The following is a 14,487-nucleotide window of genomic DNA, read 5'->3' on the forward strand; positions in this document are numbered from 1 at the left end:
CAGAGGAGGCTGGCAGGGCAGCAGCAAGCCTTGGGTTTGCTCATGTGTTTGGATTCATTCATGCACCGCTGAAGAAGCCACTTGGCTGTGCATACACTCCTTTAAACCACTCTTACAAACCCACGAACAGACAGCTCGAGCGCACAGCCCTCGCTTTGTGCTGCTGAAGTTGCTGGCAGGGCAGACGGCACAAGAAGACCTTTCGTCACTGTCAGAAACTTGGCTGGGCTGGCTGCCTCTAACTCATCAGAGCACGTTATTCCCAAGTGCCATCAGCCCGAGAACAATGTGCAAAGGAAGATGAGAACATCCCATTACAAACACAACGAAGCACTGTCAGCCAGCCAGGTGGCAAGAGATGGGGACACCTGCAACTCCCTAGCAAGTCCAGGGGTGATGGCAAGCACAGAGCACTCCCTCAATACTAGACTCAGCGCCCATGGCACGGAGTCAGCGTGACCACAGCTGCAAGCGAGGCCAAGGAAACCAATCCTCCATCCTTGAAGACACGCATCCAGCAATGAGGCAGTTACAGAATAACTGGAGATGTGGACCAGCCAGGCACGGTCTGTTCATCGGTGTGAGTCCTCGTCCCCTGCCCAGTCTCAGCATGGCCCCAGCACGCTCATTACTAGGTATTACGTCCACTGAGTTTGTGCTGAGAAATAGGATGGCCTCAATGACAATGGAGAGACTCACAATTCCTCCTCTCCAAGAGGCTTTGTATTTAAGGGAAAAGAAATCTATTTCCTTATCCCATAACTGTATAGCTAAAAAATGAAAGGTAAGATTAATGTTATGTTCACTGCTGCAAATCAACTTGATTTCCCATCTCCAGGCCCTGGCTGTGAGCCGTCAGACAGTTAAACAAGCAGCAGAGGTGCAATCACAGCAGCTACAATTGGCAAGTCCAGTGAAGCATGAAACATTAACACCAGGTTTACCATAGTCTGATTAAGCCAATCTGCCTTGGCACAGATGGGAGCAGGCCTGGGATACACGCTTCTGGCACAGCTGTGAATGAAAGCAAAGCCAGCCCAGGAATCCCAGCTGCTGCCACAGCCAGCAGAAGCACCACCAGGGGAGGATGAGGGCAGAAGCACGGCTAGAAGCATCATCCTTTGCAGCAGTGGCAGGCTGCAAAAGCCATGCAGCAGCATGAAAGAGGGAGCTCGCTTGCTTGAGGGATCCTAGAGAGCCTCTCTGCAAGCTCCAATGAAGAAGACCCATGCTTGGTAGGAGTTCACCCCAAAAATGTTCCTTTCTAAGCATCAGGGGCTCTTGCAAGCATGGTTGCAAGCCATGTCTCTAGGTACAACTTGGCAAAATTTCATTAAATACCTTTTCCTTTTTACATTCTGCCATCTGCCTCACTAGCTTTCTCCAGAATTACCTCAGCTCCATAGCTCAGCATTTCTAACACCGAACTGCTTCAAAGATAGCAAGGTAACCCCAACAGAGAAGCAAAGGCAGCATTACACGTTGCTACCAATACTTAGGTGTGTGACAAAGAGGTAGATAACATCCAGGAACGGGCAGCGTGAACGTGCCTCTGCAAGAGGTCGAACCCCACTGGCTTCTCGAGCAAGGGTTAGAGCAAAACACACCCTTCACCTGCCTGAAGTCTTAGACCACGTTTTGACATCCACTGAAGGGCCCACGGGTCCCCCTCGGTTCACGGGGCCCATTATGACATGCCCTGGGACACCAGCCAGTTCAATGACCCAGGGACCGCACACGGACGCCCCAAGCATTTCCTTTTCGGTCTTAAAAACCATCTCTTGCTCCCTACCCCCTCCACTCCCAACATTTTCCCGTCAGCATCATGTGCTGGATAATTCACAAAATAAACTAGAAGGTGTGAGTCATGCTTAGTTTCGAGCATCTGCAGTTTTTGAATCGTGAACTAAAGGACAGGAGGGAGAGGAAAGGCAGAAGTAACACAGGAAAAAACAGTTGCATCAGCTAAAAATCTCTTTTTAGGGCCTACAGAGCTGACAAATTAAGTGGCAAGCAACAAGAGCAGCCTGTTACAAAACAGCAGTCTCAGAAAGATGCTGAGGTATGAAAATCCCTGCAGATTATAAAGCAAGGTGGGATAGAGACTCTTACCAGCAGAGACTGGCCAGGCCACTCCAAGCCCTCCAAAGTCTGCAGATCATTTCCTTGAAACGAAGCCAACATGGCCAAGCAGCCACCCAACTGGAGGCGAGAGGCCACCCAGAGGGTACCTTGCAACAGAACCACGCAAGTGGGACATTTCCTTCTCACCCTCATCAAAGCTGCTCTACAAGATACATGGCCTGACCTCAGCGCTTCTCATTTCCGTCCTGCCTCTCCCATCGCACCAGGAGATTCCTGAGCTCCTGCTACCACACATGGGTGCCAACAGAGACTGGCCAGGACATGTCTCAGCTGCTACAGCTGCAGTTACACAGACGGCATTCCTAGGACCTTGTTCACCAGACACTGTCAGTGCCAAGGACATTGGAAAACTGGTGCAGGGGGAAGGTGGCTCCCAGGCAGAGGACAGAGCTAGGCAGCCTGGGGAAGGGAATGATTTCTGCTTCTCAGCCACAGCACCAGAGCATCTCACGTAGCTGGGAGCTACAAGGCAGCACAAAGAGACTGGGCAGCCTCACAGGGAATCAAACTGGGGAGTTTCAGCCTAATTCTTAAAAGCATAAACATGCAAAATAAAAAAAAATATCACCAAAGAACCATGGTTTTTTTATTCGTAGTCTTGGCCTGGAAGCTATGAACAGCTTGGGATTTGGGAAGGAGGTTATCCTCTCTGCTCTAAACTAATGCCTTGAGGTCAAGGCCATGAGAGGTTTGTGCTCTGTCTGCACTGTTCTCCAACAATAAGCTCTCACCTGCCCAACAATGCTTTAAAAAGGAAGACTATATATGTTTTGGAACCAAATCCTCAGAGCATAAGTCTATTTTTTAACCTGCCTTGAAATAGAAATGAGCAGCATTCACAAAATGCCTTCTCTGAGGCTATTGGTTTGGCATTCTCACTTCTGCAAACTGTACCATAGAGCAGTCCTCAAGCTGAGAGAGCATCTGCTGAACACCTCAAAGCAGAAGGTGCTTACACAGTATAAACAGGAAGCTGGATATACCCAAGATGGCAAAAGAATAGCACAAGTGACTTCAAATGGTCATCCTAGAGTATGCCCCAGCCACAGAGTTCGATAAAGTTATCATTCTGTCTTTATTACAGAAGGCTGCCATCTTTTTCATTATTGGATAATTACACTCTACATCACTTCATCTGCAATCTTTCTAAATAAGAGGAAGTCTTCTCATCTCCCAAGCTTAAACCACAACGCATAGGTCAAGAACGTCAAAGACCACGTCTTTGACTTCCAGATGAAAATGCTGAATTGAAGCACTTCAAGCTTAGACGTACTTGAAAATGGTGTTGAACCTTAAGGACTACTGGCAACCGGCATCCATATTTTGAAAATTCAGCCTTTTCAGCCAGGTCCTGCTGGGTCCCCAGGTATGAAGTACTCCGAGTCACAAGAACTTTCAAAAACCCCTCGGTCCTATAGCCAACATTGCTGCTACAGCTGCTGCCTGCTATTCCAGAAATGTCTGTGCATTGAGAGGCTGAATACATACAGTATTCTGTCACTTTAAAGCAGACAGCAGATATATAAGCCATGATATGTTAATGCCTGTGAGCCATTACCTGCCAGGTTCAGAACACTATGCCCACAGCTCTTTCTTGAGTGCTCCAGTGTCCATCAGCCTGTACAAAGCTGCCTAGACCCAAGAAGGTCACCAGTGAGCTCAGGTATCGCACTGGACCCATCAGTAACATCCAGGTGGACAGGTATAAAAAACACAAGGTAGATATATTGGTCAGGGATGGGTTGGCTAGTCTGACACCACAGCCAAGTAGCAGACCCCAAGCAGCCAAACACAAACTTCGCGCACAATATTTGAGACATAACTGGGTCTGCTTGTAGTGAAAGTTAATCTCAATCATTGATGAGAACAAAAATTGCTTCGGTAGTCATCCTTTCCAGCATCTGACACAGCTTCAGTTGACTCAGCTAACATCACATGTGCAAAATGAACAACCAACATAAAGACATAGAGAGGTTTTCCTAGCACTCAACTTTCACCACTGCCTCCCAACTATGGATCACAGCAAACCAAACAACACTGCCTCCAACAGCTGTGTTTTACTCTCACTTTGCCCAAGGGCAAACCACCATGCACACCCCCTCTTTGGACAGCAGGACAGGAGTTACCTGCACCAGGAGAGGTCAAAATCCCTGGCTCACACAGATGTCCCCATGAGCACTGCTGTAGCTGTAAAACTTGCCTTCGGCAGTGTCCCATGGATCATATGGCACTGCTCTTTTCTGGAGGTTTTTTTGTTTCTTTTGCAGACAGGATATCATGGCAGTTTTAGTTTTAAGCCCAACACCACTCACTAAAACTGGCGTAAGGGAGGGGGAAAAGAAAAAGAGTCTCCTTTCATGCATAACTCCAAACACCCACCCACTCAGAAAACCGCTCAAGCGTGGAGTTTGCATCTCAAGATATTTGCACTATACAAGCTCCCTTCCCCCACACCCATCTAAACGGTGATCGCTGAATTTTGCTTTGATCTGTTTATTTCAGCTTTTATTTCAGCATTTTAGGCAATTTTACACTACACAAAATACTTAGAAGGACACACTGAATTTCCCAGATAGGCAAAACTTCTGTTCTCTGCTAAATGCAAACCTAAATCCCTTGCTCAGTTCAGCAGTTTCTCTGCAGAGAGCTGGCAGGTCCACTTTGTGGTTCAGGGTGCCTTTCAGGAACCGTGGCACCCTGGACCTCAGATGCTTCACTAGCATTTCTAAGCTCTCGGTTTCAGGCTGCAGTGAATAAGCTCACACAGCAGCTCCAGAGAGGCAGGCAGGCAGGCAGCTGGGAGCGGAGATAATTCGAAGTGTCAGCTCTCCCAGGCTTCTCCTCCAGCTTAATCCTAAAAGATAATGTAGCAAAGTACAAGGGAGACAGGATTCAGAAAGGGAGCTCTCAATGCCCCTCTGGTAGAAGTTTACGCACTGACTCCGGCAACTGTTTACGCAAGGCTGACTGCTAGAAGCCTGACACCCACGCAGAAGGTGCCAAGTGCCAAAAAAAGGTTCCAGTTCCTCTCAAAACCCTACAGTGCGGTTTTACACCACAGGGACCCGCAGTCATATGGAAGAACAAGTATCTCTGGAGAGAACAAGTAGCAGAAAGACTCCCTCAGAGATGCCACTTGCTTTTCAGCCTTCGGGTGACTACAGCCAAGCCTGAGACTGCTCTGAGGTTTGTAGCTAAACCAGAGCTGCAGTAGGAAGGATGGACCACAGCATCAGCGTGCATGAGAACAAACCAGGTTTTATTCACCCAGATCAAATACCATGAGAAGCAAAGCTCCAGCAGGGTGGGCCTCAAGGCAGCCTCCCAGGCTTGCTGGAAACCTGGCCAGCCGCTGCATTCAATGCTGGAGGTGTCTGAACTGATCCTGCAATCGGCTCTGATTCTTGCACAGATTCCTATCAGCTTCCTTTTTCCTAGAAAGGCGGCTGCTATGCTGTGAGGACTTCTGTCTGCCACCCGTTCAGCTGCTGCCAGCACTGCAAATTGCGCCGGGAGAACAACCTTCCTCTACCTAACCAACCGAGGATGCTCTGCTTCGTTTCAAAACCCCTTTTCTTTGCTCTACCAGCATTTCACTGGTACTCTCTCCTCTCCCCCCTCACTTCCCCCGTTTAAGTTCTCCACGTTTATTAGTCAGCTCTGAAGAACACAAAGTACCAAAGCTGGCCCCAGATCAGTCAAACCCTCACATCCATCTACAAAAGAGTCACAAATCAGTAAAGTTACAGCACTAAAAATACATGTCCCCTTTCCTGTCACAACCTTGCGTTGGCACACTGCCCTTAGAGCAACTACGCATTTAGAACAGTGGCATAAGAGGGTAAGAGTAAGTCCCTGGCTTCTGGGGTGAGATGGGCAGGGAGGCAGAACTCCCAACATCAACCTGGAGCATATCGCTTTGTGGCATCTGTGCCCACAGCTCACGTGCATTGCAAAGCACGAGGAAGCAGCAGGCTGGCAGCTTTTTAAATGCCTCCTCTCCGAGAGCACGAAATGAGCTCCAAGTCAGCCAGAAGTAAAGTTTTTGCTTTAGGACCTAAATCACTTTTAGGTGACACTGTACAATCAGTTTAAAAAAAAAAAAAAGACAACTAAAATAAGGACCTAACAAGTTCACCTGTTACATGGCCAGTGCTGATGCTCTCAGCAATGCCAGCTGCCTGGAGTACCAGGTAACTGAGCACTGTAATCAGACCTGGAGGCAAACCTTTTCCACCTCATATCAGAGATGTGAGGAATGCAGGCAGGGTTATGCAGCCCTAGCCAGTCCCTCCAGTGCTGCAAATAAGATCAGGAGAGCCCTGCCTCTTCCCAACACCAATTTCCTTTGGAAACCTGGCACCAACTGAACGGCCCGCAGGAGAGCGCAGCCCTGCAAACAGTAGCGCTGTCTGCGTGCCACGGAAACAGCCCACACCCTTGGAAAATTCTCAGGTCTTTCCCTGCTGTCCTCCACTGCTTCACCCCAGCAGCACTACTGAAGGCTCCAAGAGGCACTTGTGAATTTAGGACAAAAGCCCCCCCATCCCACCAGCTGGCATCCCATAATAAAACTAAATTCAGAACAGAGGGAGAATCCCACCAGGATTACCCAAGTAATGTTTGCCTTATCCGTAACAGATATATACGATAAGCTCAGATGCTTTTGCAATGCAAAGGTGTTCTGCTGTGTGGACAGGGAGGAGTTTTCCATCCATGCCGGGAAAGGCTGCCCCGAGCCAGCACTTCCCCAGCCCACCTGCCAGGTCGGTGGTGACAGTCCCTCTGCGAGGAACATTTCCTGCCAGGGCACACTCCAGCCTCTTGTCCTGTCCAGTTGGGAAGGGCCAGAGCTATATGCACCATGTCTTTTGGAGAAGTTTCTGCAGAAAGGAAAAAAATACACCTCACTGCCAGGAAATATTCCTGTTTGCATAAACTTCCTTCCTCCCTTTTGTCCCATTACTTCTCAGGTCAGCCCTGTCAGTGTCTTTAAGGCATGCCTGTCTCTCAGTGCCTGCAAATATTTGCTCATTTATATCCTATTCCCCTTTGTCATCACTTACTGAACACCACGTATTGAGCCCACATAACATATCCTCTTAAGTCAATTCCTCCAGTCACTAAGTCCTGGTTCAGCAGAAGGGCTAGGAAAAGAACAAATCACACCTGTATGCGCATAGGAACCCAAAGTTTTACTGCACGCAGCTTTTTACACCTCCTTTGTAAAGAGACGTGGAGTGACTCACTTGCAAACCACTTCAACTTTCTGTCCTGAAGAGCACTCGCCACAGGCAGGGCTGTCAAGGGGCATGGACCAAACCACTGCCAACCCAGGCCCCAGTCAAAGGGATCTCACTATTTTTATTCGGCTGACAGAGCACCGTGGCAGTGGCACCATGGGTTAGCGTGCAATTAAAGTAATCATCAGTTGAGCTTCCGGAGCCTGACACAAAATCCGTGGGTAGAGGCAGAAGGGCTGCGCCAGGCTTTCATCCACACCTTTCTCCTCAGGGAAAATAACACTTCTGGCAAGCCTAATGCACAGCGTGCCCAGGGTTAGAGAGTAGATTTTATGAGCACCCAGGCCTAACTGGGCTCCTTTGCTCAATGCAAGGTTCACAACAGCCCTGCCTTGCACCTCTTACAGGTGCGGCGTGATGCCGCACTCTCCTGCTGTCTTTCCAGCCCTGCTAAAAGTCTCTCCCAGCTGCCCTACAGCGGCAAGGCCAGATAGCACTCACTCAGCACGCTGTGTGGTATCTTTTCATGTATCGAGAAAGAAAACAGTAGGAAGGCTCCAATTTCTGTTTTTAAAAAGGAAGCATAAATGGAGTGTCAAGGGACTTCCACAAGGTCCCATCATGTGTCCCGTGGAAAAGCCAGCACTGTAAGGTGAACACAGAGCATCCCTGACACACAGCAGCCTCGGGGCAGACGGCAGCCCTGCCTTACCGGTGGAAATGCCCAGCAAATGCCCTTTGCTCCCTGCAACGCAAACCACCAGCAGCAGAACGACAAATATCTTCATCACCTTTTTGGAGAAAGGCAAAAGGACCAACTGTTCCCAAAAGCGTCCCACAGCAGCGAGTGCCACGCCAGAAACTGGACCTAACCTTCTCAAGTTTTAAGGCAGTTTTACCAACAGACCAGCCTCAGTCCTTCAGCCTTCAAACCAGCACTACGCAGAGGAACGGCAGCGAGCGAGCGGGAAGCCAGCCAGCCAGGAACAAGGAAGCAGGGAGGAAACATGTCACTTTGTCCTATAAATCACCACATTCACGTGAACTCGATGTCTCTGAGCAAGAAAAAGAAAGCTTATTCCAGCAAAACAGAGAAGTTTCACACAGCCCCAAGGCACATCCCATTGCTTCTCCAAGCAGGGTTTTCCTTGTGCCCACAGCTGGCCTCTCCTGCTCCTTGCAGCAGCCATCTCCAACGCCCGCCTGGCACGCTCGCACCCTCTGACATTGCTCATGGCCACAGGAAATTAAAGATTAAACAGAGGCCCGTGGTCACAGCAAACACCACCACCTGCACCACACTGCTCAGCTGGGATCACTACTCAGAGAGCAGCGATGGGTGATGGCCAATGTCCTAGTATCACAAATGGCGGAAGCTCCCCCCACCCCCAGGAATCAGGGCAAAACAGACTGTGCCCCCTCTTATCCCAGTCCAAAAGCTTGTCAGTAACTAGGAAACATCTCCACAGAAGGCATCAACGTGACTCTGGAAGATCCTCTCTGCCAAAGATTGCTTTTTGAGCAATCTTTTTGCCTCGGTACAACCTCCATGGCAGCTCGCAGAGGACAATGCTACGGATTTAAGGGATAGGAGGAGGCAGACCTGCTTGCTCAGTTGCATTTTGGAGCCAAGAGCATGAAATATGCTAATCCTGCCCATCTCCTCTGCCAAGCGCTGCAGACCCAGAACAACTGAATGCATAATAAAACTTTCACCCAGCTTTAACCAGAAGTGAAATGAGTACCACAGCCTCAGCTACTGAATTCATGCATGGTGGAAAAACAGACCTCCTATTACTCACAAGAGCTGGACATGAACCAGTGACCTAGAAAGAAAAGCCTGTGTCTGTCCCATCACTCTCCACCTCCTTGTTGCCCTCAAGCCATCCAGCTCGCCTGAATTTTTCAGAGCCCTTCTCTGAGGAAGTCACAAAGCAGAAAACCATGACACTGCACATTATGCTGCAAGCAAAAATCTCAGCTGGAGCCAGAGGGCATGGGGCAGGTGGCTTCACAGTGACCTGGCCGACCCTCAGCTGCTCTCAAAATTGTTGCCCTGAGTATACTAATCCAGTTAAAGGCCAACCCTTCCTTCACATGAGTACAGCTGACATTTCATCCCTCAACACCAGCCCCCTGAAAAATCTCAACGCAGAATCCCTCCTCACTAGACACCATGCCAGCCATCAACACTTTCTGAACCCACTTCCACCTTTGACAGACATCAAGTTCCTCTCCTTCACCATCGTGTTGCTGAGTGCACGCAGGCACCAAAAGCCCCAATATAAGCCAGTAACATCAGTCTGTTCCATGGGAGCCTGAGACACTGCACCTCGAAGCTGACCCCCTTCCCCGGACATTTGGGGAGCCGGCAGCCAGGAGCTTTTTATTGCAGGAGTCTCAGCGAAGGTCACGTTAAGCTACAGTGGTCAGAGGGAAGGTGCTGTGGTTAGGAGGAAGACTGATGCTTACAGTAAACTTTTATTCAATTTATGTTAAGGTAAAAGAGAGCCAGCCAGGCTGCCTGTCCCAGAGAACACCTTGCCAAGATGGAAAATAAAGCCCTTCCTGCTTCCCCGAGGTCACAGTCAGAGGTGTATCTTTTACTACCACGTTTGGGAAATTGGACTCTCTGGCAGCAGACTACAATTAGCAGCAGTTGAATCTACAGCTCAGGAGCTTCGGAAAGTCAAATCCGATGCTTAATGAAGAGCAGAAACCATAGTGCGAACATTGTTGCCACGTCTCTCCGAGCATGGGTGGCACAATCAGCCTTTGTCAAGGCTGGAGCTCATGAGACAGCAGCGTGGCAGGGCCGGTTCTAATGACTGACACAGACATACTGCCCTTATACTTCTTCATAGCACTACTAAAAATAAAATTAAATAAAAAAAGCAGAAGCCATTGCCATAGACCTCAGCCCTTCGGCAAAGGCAGTAACGGCAGATGGGACGACAGGTACATCCCTCCGGAGAGGGGTAAGGTCTGCACAGCTCCAAAATACCTCCCCAGAAACATCCCCTATGCAGCTCTGCCTGCATGCAAGCAGCAATGCGTCCCAGGTCCAAGAGGCAACCCTTTTTGCCTTTGAGGCGGCACGGGGAGCTGCACTGAAGCGCTCATTTAAAACAGGCAGCCAAAGAGAGTGTAGTCCTTCCCAATTTTAGCTGCTAGTAATGCATCAGAGCACAAGAGATGAGAGACAGAGATCAAGCAGCGCCCAAGCCAGGTTCTTTTATTTGCTTTATAAGTAACTAATTAAAATAATATTTCCAGGATGCTTTTGTTCCCAAAAGGGTCACAAATGAGACCTCTAGTAAAAAAAAAAAAAAAAAAAAAATCTACACACAGAGCTGAGCAATCCCCTGGGGTGGGTCAAAAGAGCACACAGCAAAAGCTGCTTTGTGAAAAGAAAAAATGTCACAGACACTTGAGAGGCAAGCAGAAATAAAGGCAGAGAAACTCAGCCCACAGATTGCAACTAACACCAAAACCTTCAGCAAATAACTTACAAGAGCTTTACTGACCACAGTGGTCAGAACATCCACTTTACTGCCCATGGAAAAATGGCTCTGTAACACCAGGCTGCAGCACCAAGGTCTAGTTTATGCTAGAAAAAGTGTTTTGAGAGTGTATTTTATAGCAGTAAACCCCTGCCCACAAAATAAACTGGACCAGCTGAAGCAGTTTTCACCAGCAAAATGCCATCTGTATCAGGCCTTCAGCTAATATAAATGCCTTTAAAGATAAAAAAGAAAGTAAACAAGAAGCAAGGCTTACTGCAGCACCTAGCTACAGTTATCAGATTTTCACTGCTATCAACGCACAGAAGTGACCTCGCACGTAGGGGAGCTTTTGAGACCACAAGAGAAGACGAGGGTGACGCTGTCTGGCAGCAGCAGCCCCGGCTATACCTGCAGCCAGGGAGAAGCTGGGCACAGCACCCCCCCAAAGGGGAGCTGGTGAAGAACAAAGTACTCAAACCAAAACAATGTTCTTCATTTCGGGTAAAGGTCAACTTAGTCATTCATTAACAATGAAGAAAGGGAATATTTTTCCAGAAGGATCAACAGTGATTTCTGTATCAGAGACAATAAACATTTCCCTAGGTATGGAAGGCGATACATTTCTTTCCTTGGTTGGCATTAATGTGGAGCATGAAAAGGTCTAATTCAAAGCATAGCTCAGTTTCAACACTTTCCACAATAAAAACAAATGATGTCACTAAGCTAAAATCGTGAAACATGCCTGAGGCTTTGCAAAACATGGCTCAGGCCTCATCTACTTTGCACGTTGGAGCTGCTCTGGGACACCACTTTAATCCAATTGCTATCAGGTAACAACAGATCATCGCATGAGGACACTCTTGAAACATAATCCACGTTAACCATAGGTGCAAATTTACCGAGGACTGGTTGAGCTGCATTGCAACCCTGTAAACATACTTTCATTCAGCATGTAAACGACCTTAACTCAAGTCCAGTTAGCTCACTTCAAAAATGAATCAAGCTAAATCAAATCAAGGCTACTTAAATTCTGAGTAAGAGCATCTACACAGGGATTTAATTCACTTTAATCAACCCACTGGAAAGGTTAATTGGATTAATTTTCTTGAGTAACCATGCGTGGACAGACTCTAAGGATGAGATCTTGGCCACAGTAAAATGACCAATAACAATTTTGCTAATGACTTAATAGGACCAACATTAACCCCTAAAACTTCAGCACATGGATATTACTTTTCTTCCAGCAGCAACGAGAAGTGAAGTATTAAAGGATGACAAGAGGTCAAAAGGAATCTCCAGCTCCCTGCACAGACATATGCCTTCTACTCTTGACTAGCTGAATCATCCAATTCACACTTGCTATTTTGTAAGAATTAAAATTTAAAAAAGAAAAAGAAACAGCCAATGGCAAGGAAAACAAGTTTAAGGAATTTTGGTTGTATTTAGACAGGCACACAGTGCTCTCAATTACTACAGTCTAAATCTAAAATAACTTGATTTTGACAGAGCTTCTACAGATTGGTATCACTGACAGAAAGAACAGACTTCAACTCATACAAAGCTTTTTAAAACCAAAGCAGCTCCCAGGGCACCTTTAACCAAGCTTAAAGGCACACAGGCGAGGCAGAAACTCTGCTGACAGGGAAGCCGAGGCCAGTCTGGCCCAACCGAAGGTGAACCTGTGTACCGAGCACCGGCTAAACCAGCAGCCGCAAGCAGCCGGACACCCAGAAAGCGAGCGGGACCGCTCACAGCCCCCCGCTTCCCCTGCGCTCAGGATGGACAGGGGTTCTGCAGGGTGGAGGAAGCTGCTTGGTGCTCCAAAGCTCAACGCAGGGCAAAGTCTTCACACAAAAAACCCCGTAGGCTCAAGTATTTTTAACCGGGACCTCAACATCACCAGTCCCCCCCAAATCACCACATCTGTGGATAATCACAGTTCTGCTCCCATTTTCCAATGCCCCGAGCGGAGCCTCCAAACGCAGCCGAGCCGTGGCTGCAAGGAACATATTTGCATGCCAATACCCCGAAGGGTCTCCCGGCTGTTTCACAGCAAGGCTCATCTCCCGGGGGAGCGCACCCCGGCCGCGCTCGCAGCCCTGCCCCGGCGCGGCGGGGGGCGGGGGGAGCGGAGCAGAAGCGCCGGCCTCGGCCCCGGCGCAGACAAAGGGCTGGCCCCCTCCCCCAGCGCCGCTCCTCGCCTTCTCCCAGGGAGAAGCGGCAATGCCCGGCCCGGCCCCGCCGCACGCCCCGGGGAGGGGAGCCGTGAGCCGGGCACGGAGGGCGGCCGCGGTCCTCCACCAAGCTAACGCTGCTTGTTCCCCGCCGGCCCCCCGCCTTCCCTCCCTCCGACCCGCACAACCGCTGAAGACAACGCACGGAAAAGCGGGACGGCTCCCGCAGACCCCGGGGGGCCCCACGCAGCCCGCCCGCCCCGCTCGTCCGTGTCGCGGCCGGAGCACGGAGCCCCCCCCCGCTGACCCGGCTCCACGGGGAGCGCCGCGAACCGCCCCCACGGCCGGAAAATTTAAAACAATAACATATTTTTCCAAAAATTGTAGTTTCTTCCCTTCCTTCCCCCAAGTCTCCCCAAATCGCTCCGTCCCGTCCAGCTCCCGGGGCCGGGCTCCGCGCGCCCCCCCCCCCCCCAGCCGGTCTGCTCCCCCCGGGGTGACCCCTACCTTCTTTGACTCCGGGCAGCTTGGAGTGGTCGATGCCGATGCCGGCCATGGCGGGGAGGGCTCGCCGGCCCGGGACCGGAGGGGTCGGCCCTCACCCCCCGGGTGAGCGCAAAGCAGCGGCGGCGCCGCCCGCGCCCCGCGCTACAAAGTTGCCAGCGGATGGAGCCGGCGCGCCCGGCCGTACGGCGCGGGAGAGGGGACAGAAAGCGGCGGGGCGGGGCTGCTGCTCACCGCCCCTCTCCTCACCCGGGCGGTGGGCGGGGGGGACGAGGTTTTTTTCCCCCCTCCCCTTCTCCAGCGCCTAAGTCGGAGTTCAGCGGCACAGGCAGCCTCCGGGGGCGTTTATTTATAGTTAATTTTACTTTCTTTTTTTTTTTTTGGGGGGGGGCGGGACTGGAGACTCCCTACTACCGCCGGAGCGGCTTTTGAAACCGCTCGGACAGCTCGACTTCCCCGGCGCTTTCCCGTGCCAGATGGGGATGCCTCTGCCCCCGCTCCCCGTTCCCGAGCCATCCGGCCCCGGCGCTCCATGTGTCCCGGGGAACGGAAACTCGCCCAGGTGGAGCCCAAACGAGTCAGCTGCTGGGCGGCTGTCACAGGCACCGCACGGTGCGCCTTGTCCTTCGCGGGGGAGGTCAGCGGGCTGCGATGGGTTTGTCTGTTGGGACGGGCACATCTGGAGGAGGGCAGTGCTGACGGGAGGCTTCTGGCCAAGCAGCGCCTTGAGAAGCCTTTGAACCCCAGTAGCATTCTGCCACGGACAGGTTAGAGCCAGCCTTCGGCAGAGACCGGAGCACTTACAGCTGCGGTCCGCCTTTGTTTTCCAGCAGCAAAGAAACGGCACGAGATGATGTCCTCAGGGCAAAGGGGAGGAGACAAAATGAAGAGGATTTGGGATTGTTCAGCCTCGAG

The 14,487-nt window shown here is 50.4% G+C and overlaps 1 protein-coding gene across 3 annotated transcripts in view; it reads right to left on the reverse strand.

The window, feature by feature from the left end:
* CCDC50 (coiled-coil domain containing 50) overlaps positions 1 to 13,886 on the reverse strand; it is a 42,988-nt gene extending 29,102 nt beyond the window's left edge. Inside the window, exon 1 of one of the 3 annotated variants that reach the window (XM_054835040.1) lies at positions 13,576 to 13,886. In XM_054835040.1, coding sequence (XP_054691015.1) covers positions 13,576 to 13,624 — 49 coding nt within the window. In that variant the 5' untranslated portion in view covers positions 13,625 to 13,886. The remainder of the gene's footprint in view (positions 1 to 13,575) is intronic. The other 2 variants (XM_054835041.1, XM_054835042.1) reach the window with 2 other exon arrangements.
* Between the last annotated feature and the right edge of the window lie 601 nt (positions 13,887 to 14,487).

The sequence above is a fragment of the Grus americana genome, chromosome 9 (genome assembly GCF_028858705.1).
Source record: "Grus americana isolate bGruAme1 chromosome 9, bGruAme1.mat, whole genome shotgun sequence".
In the NCBI taxonomy this organism is placed as follows: domain Eukaryota; kingdom Metazoa; phylum Chordata; class Aves; order Gruiformes; family Gruidae; genus Grus; species Grus americana.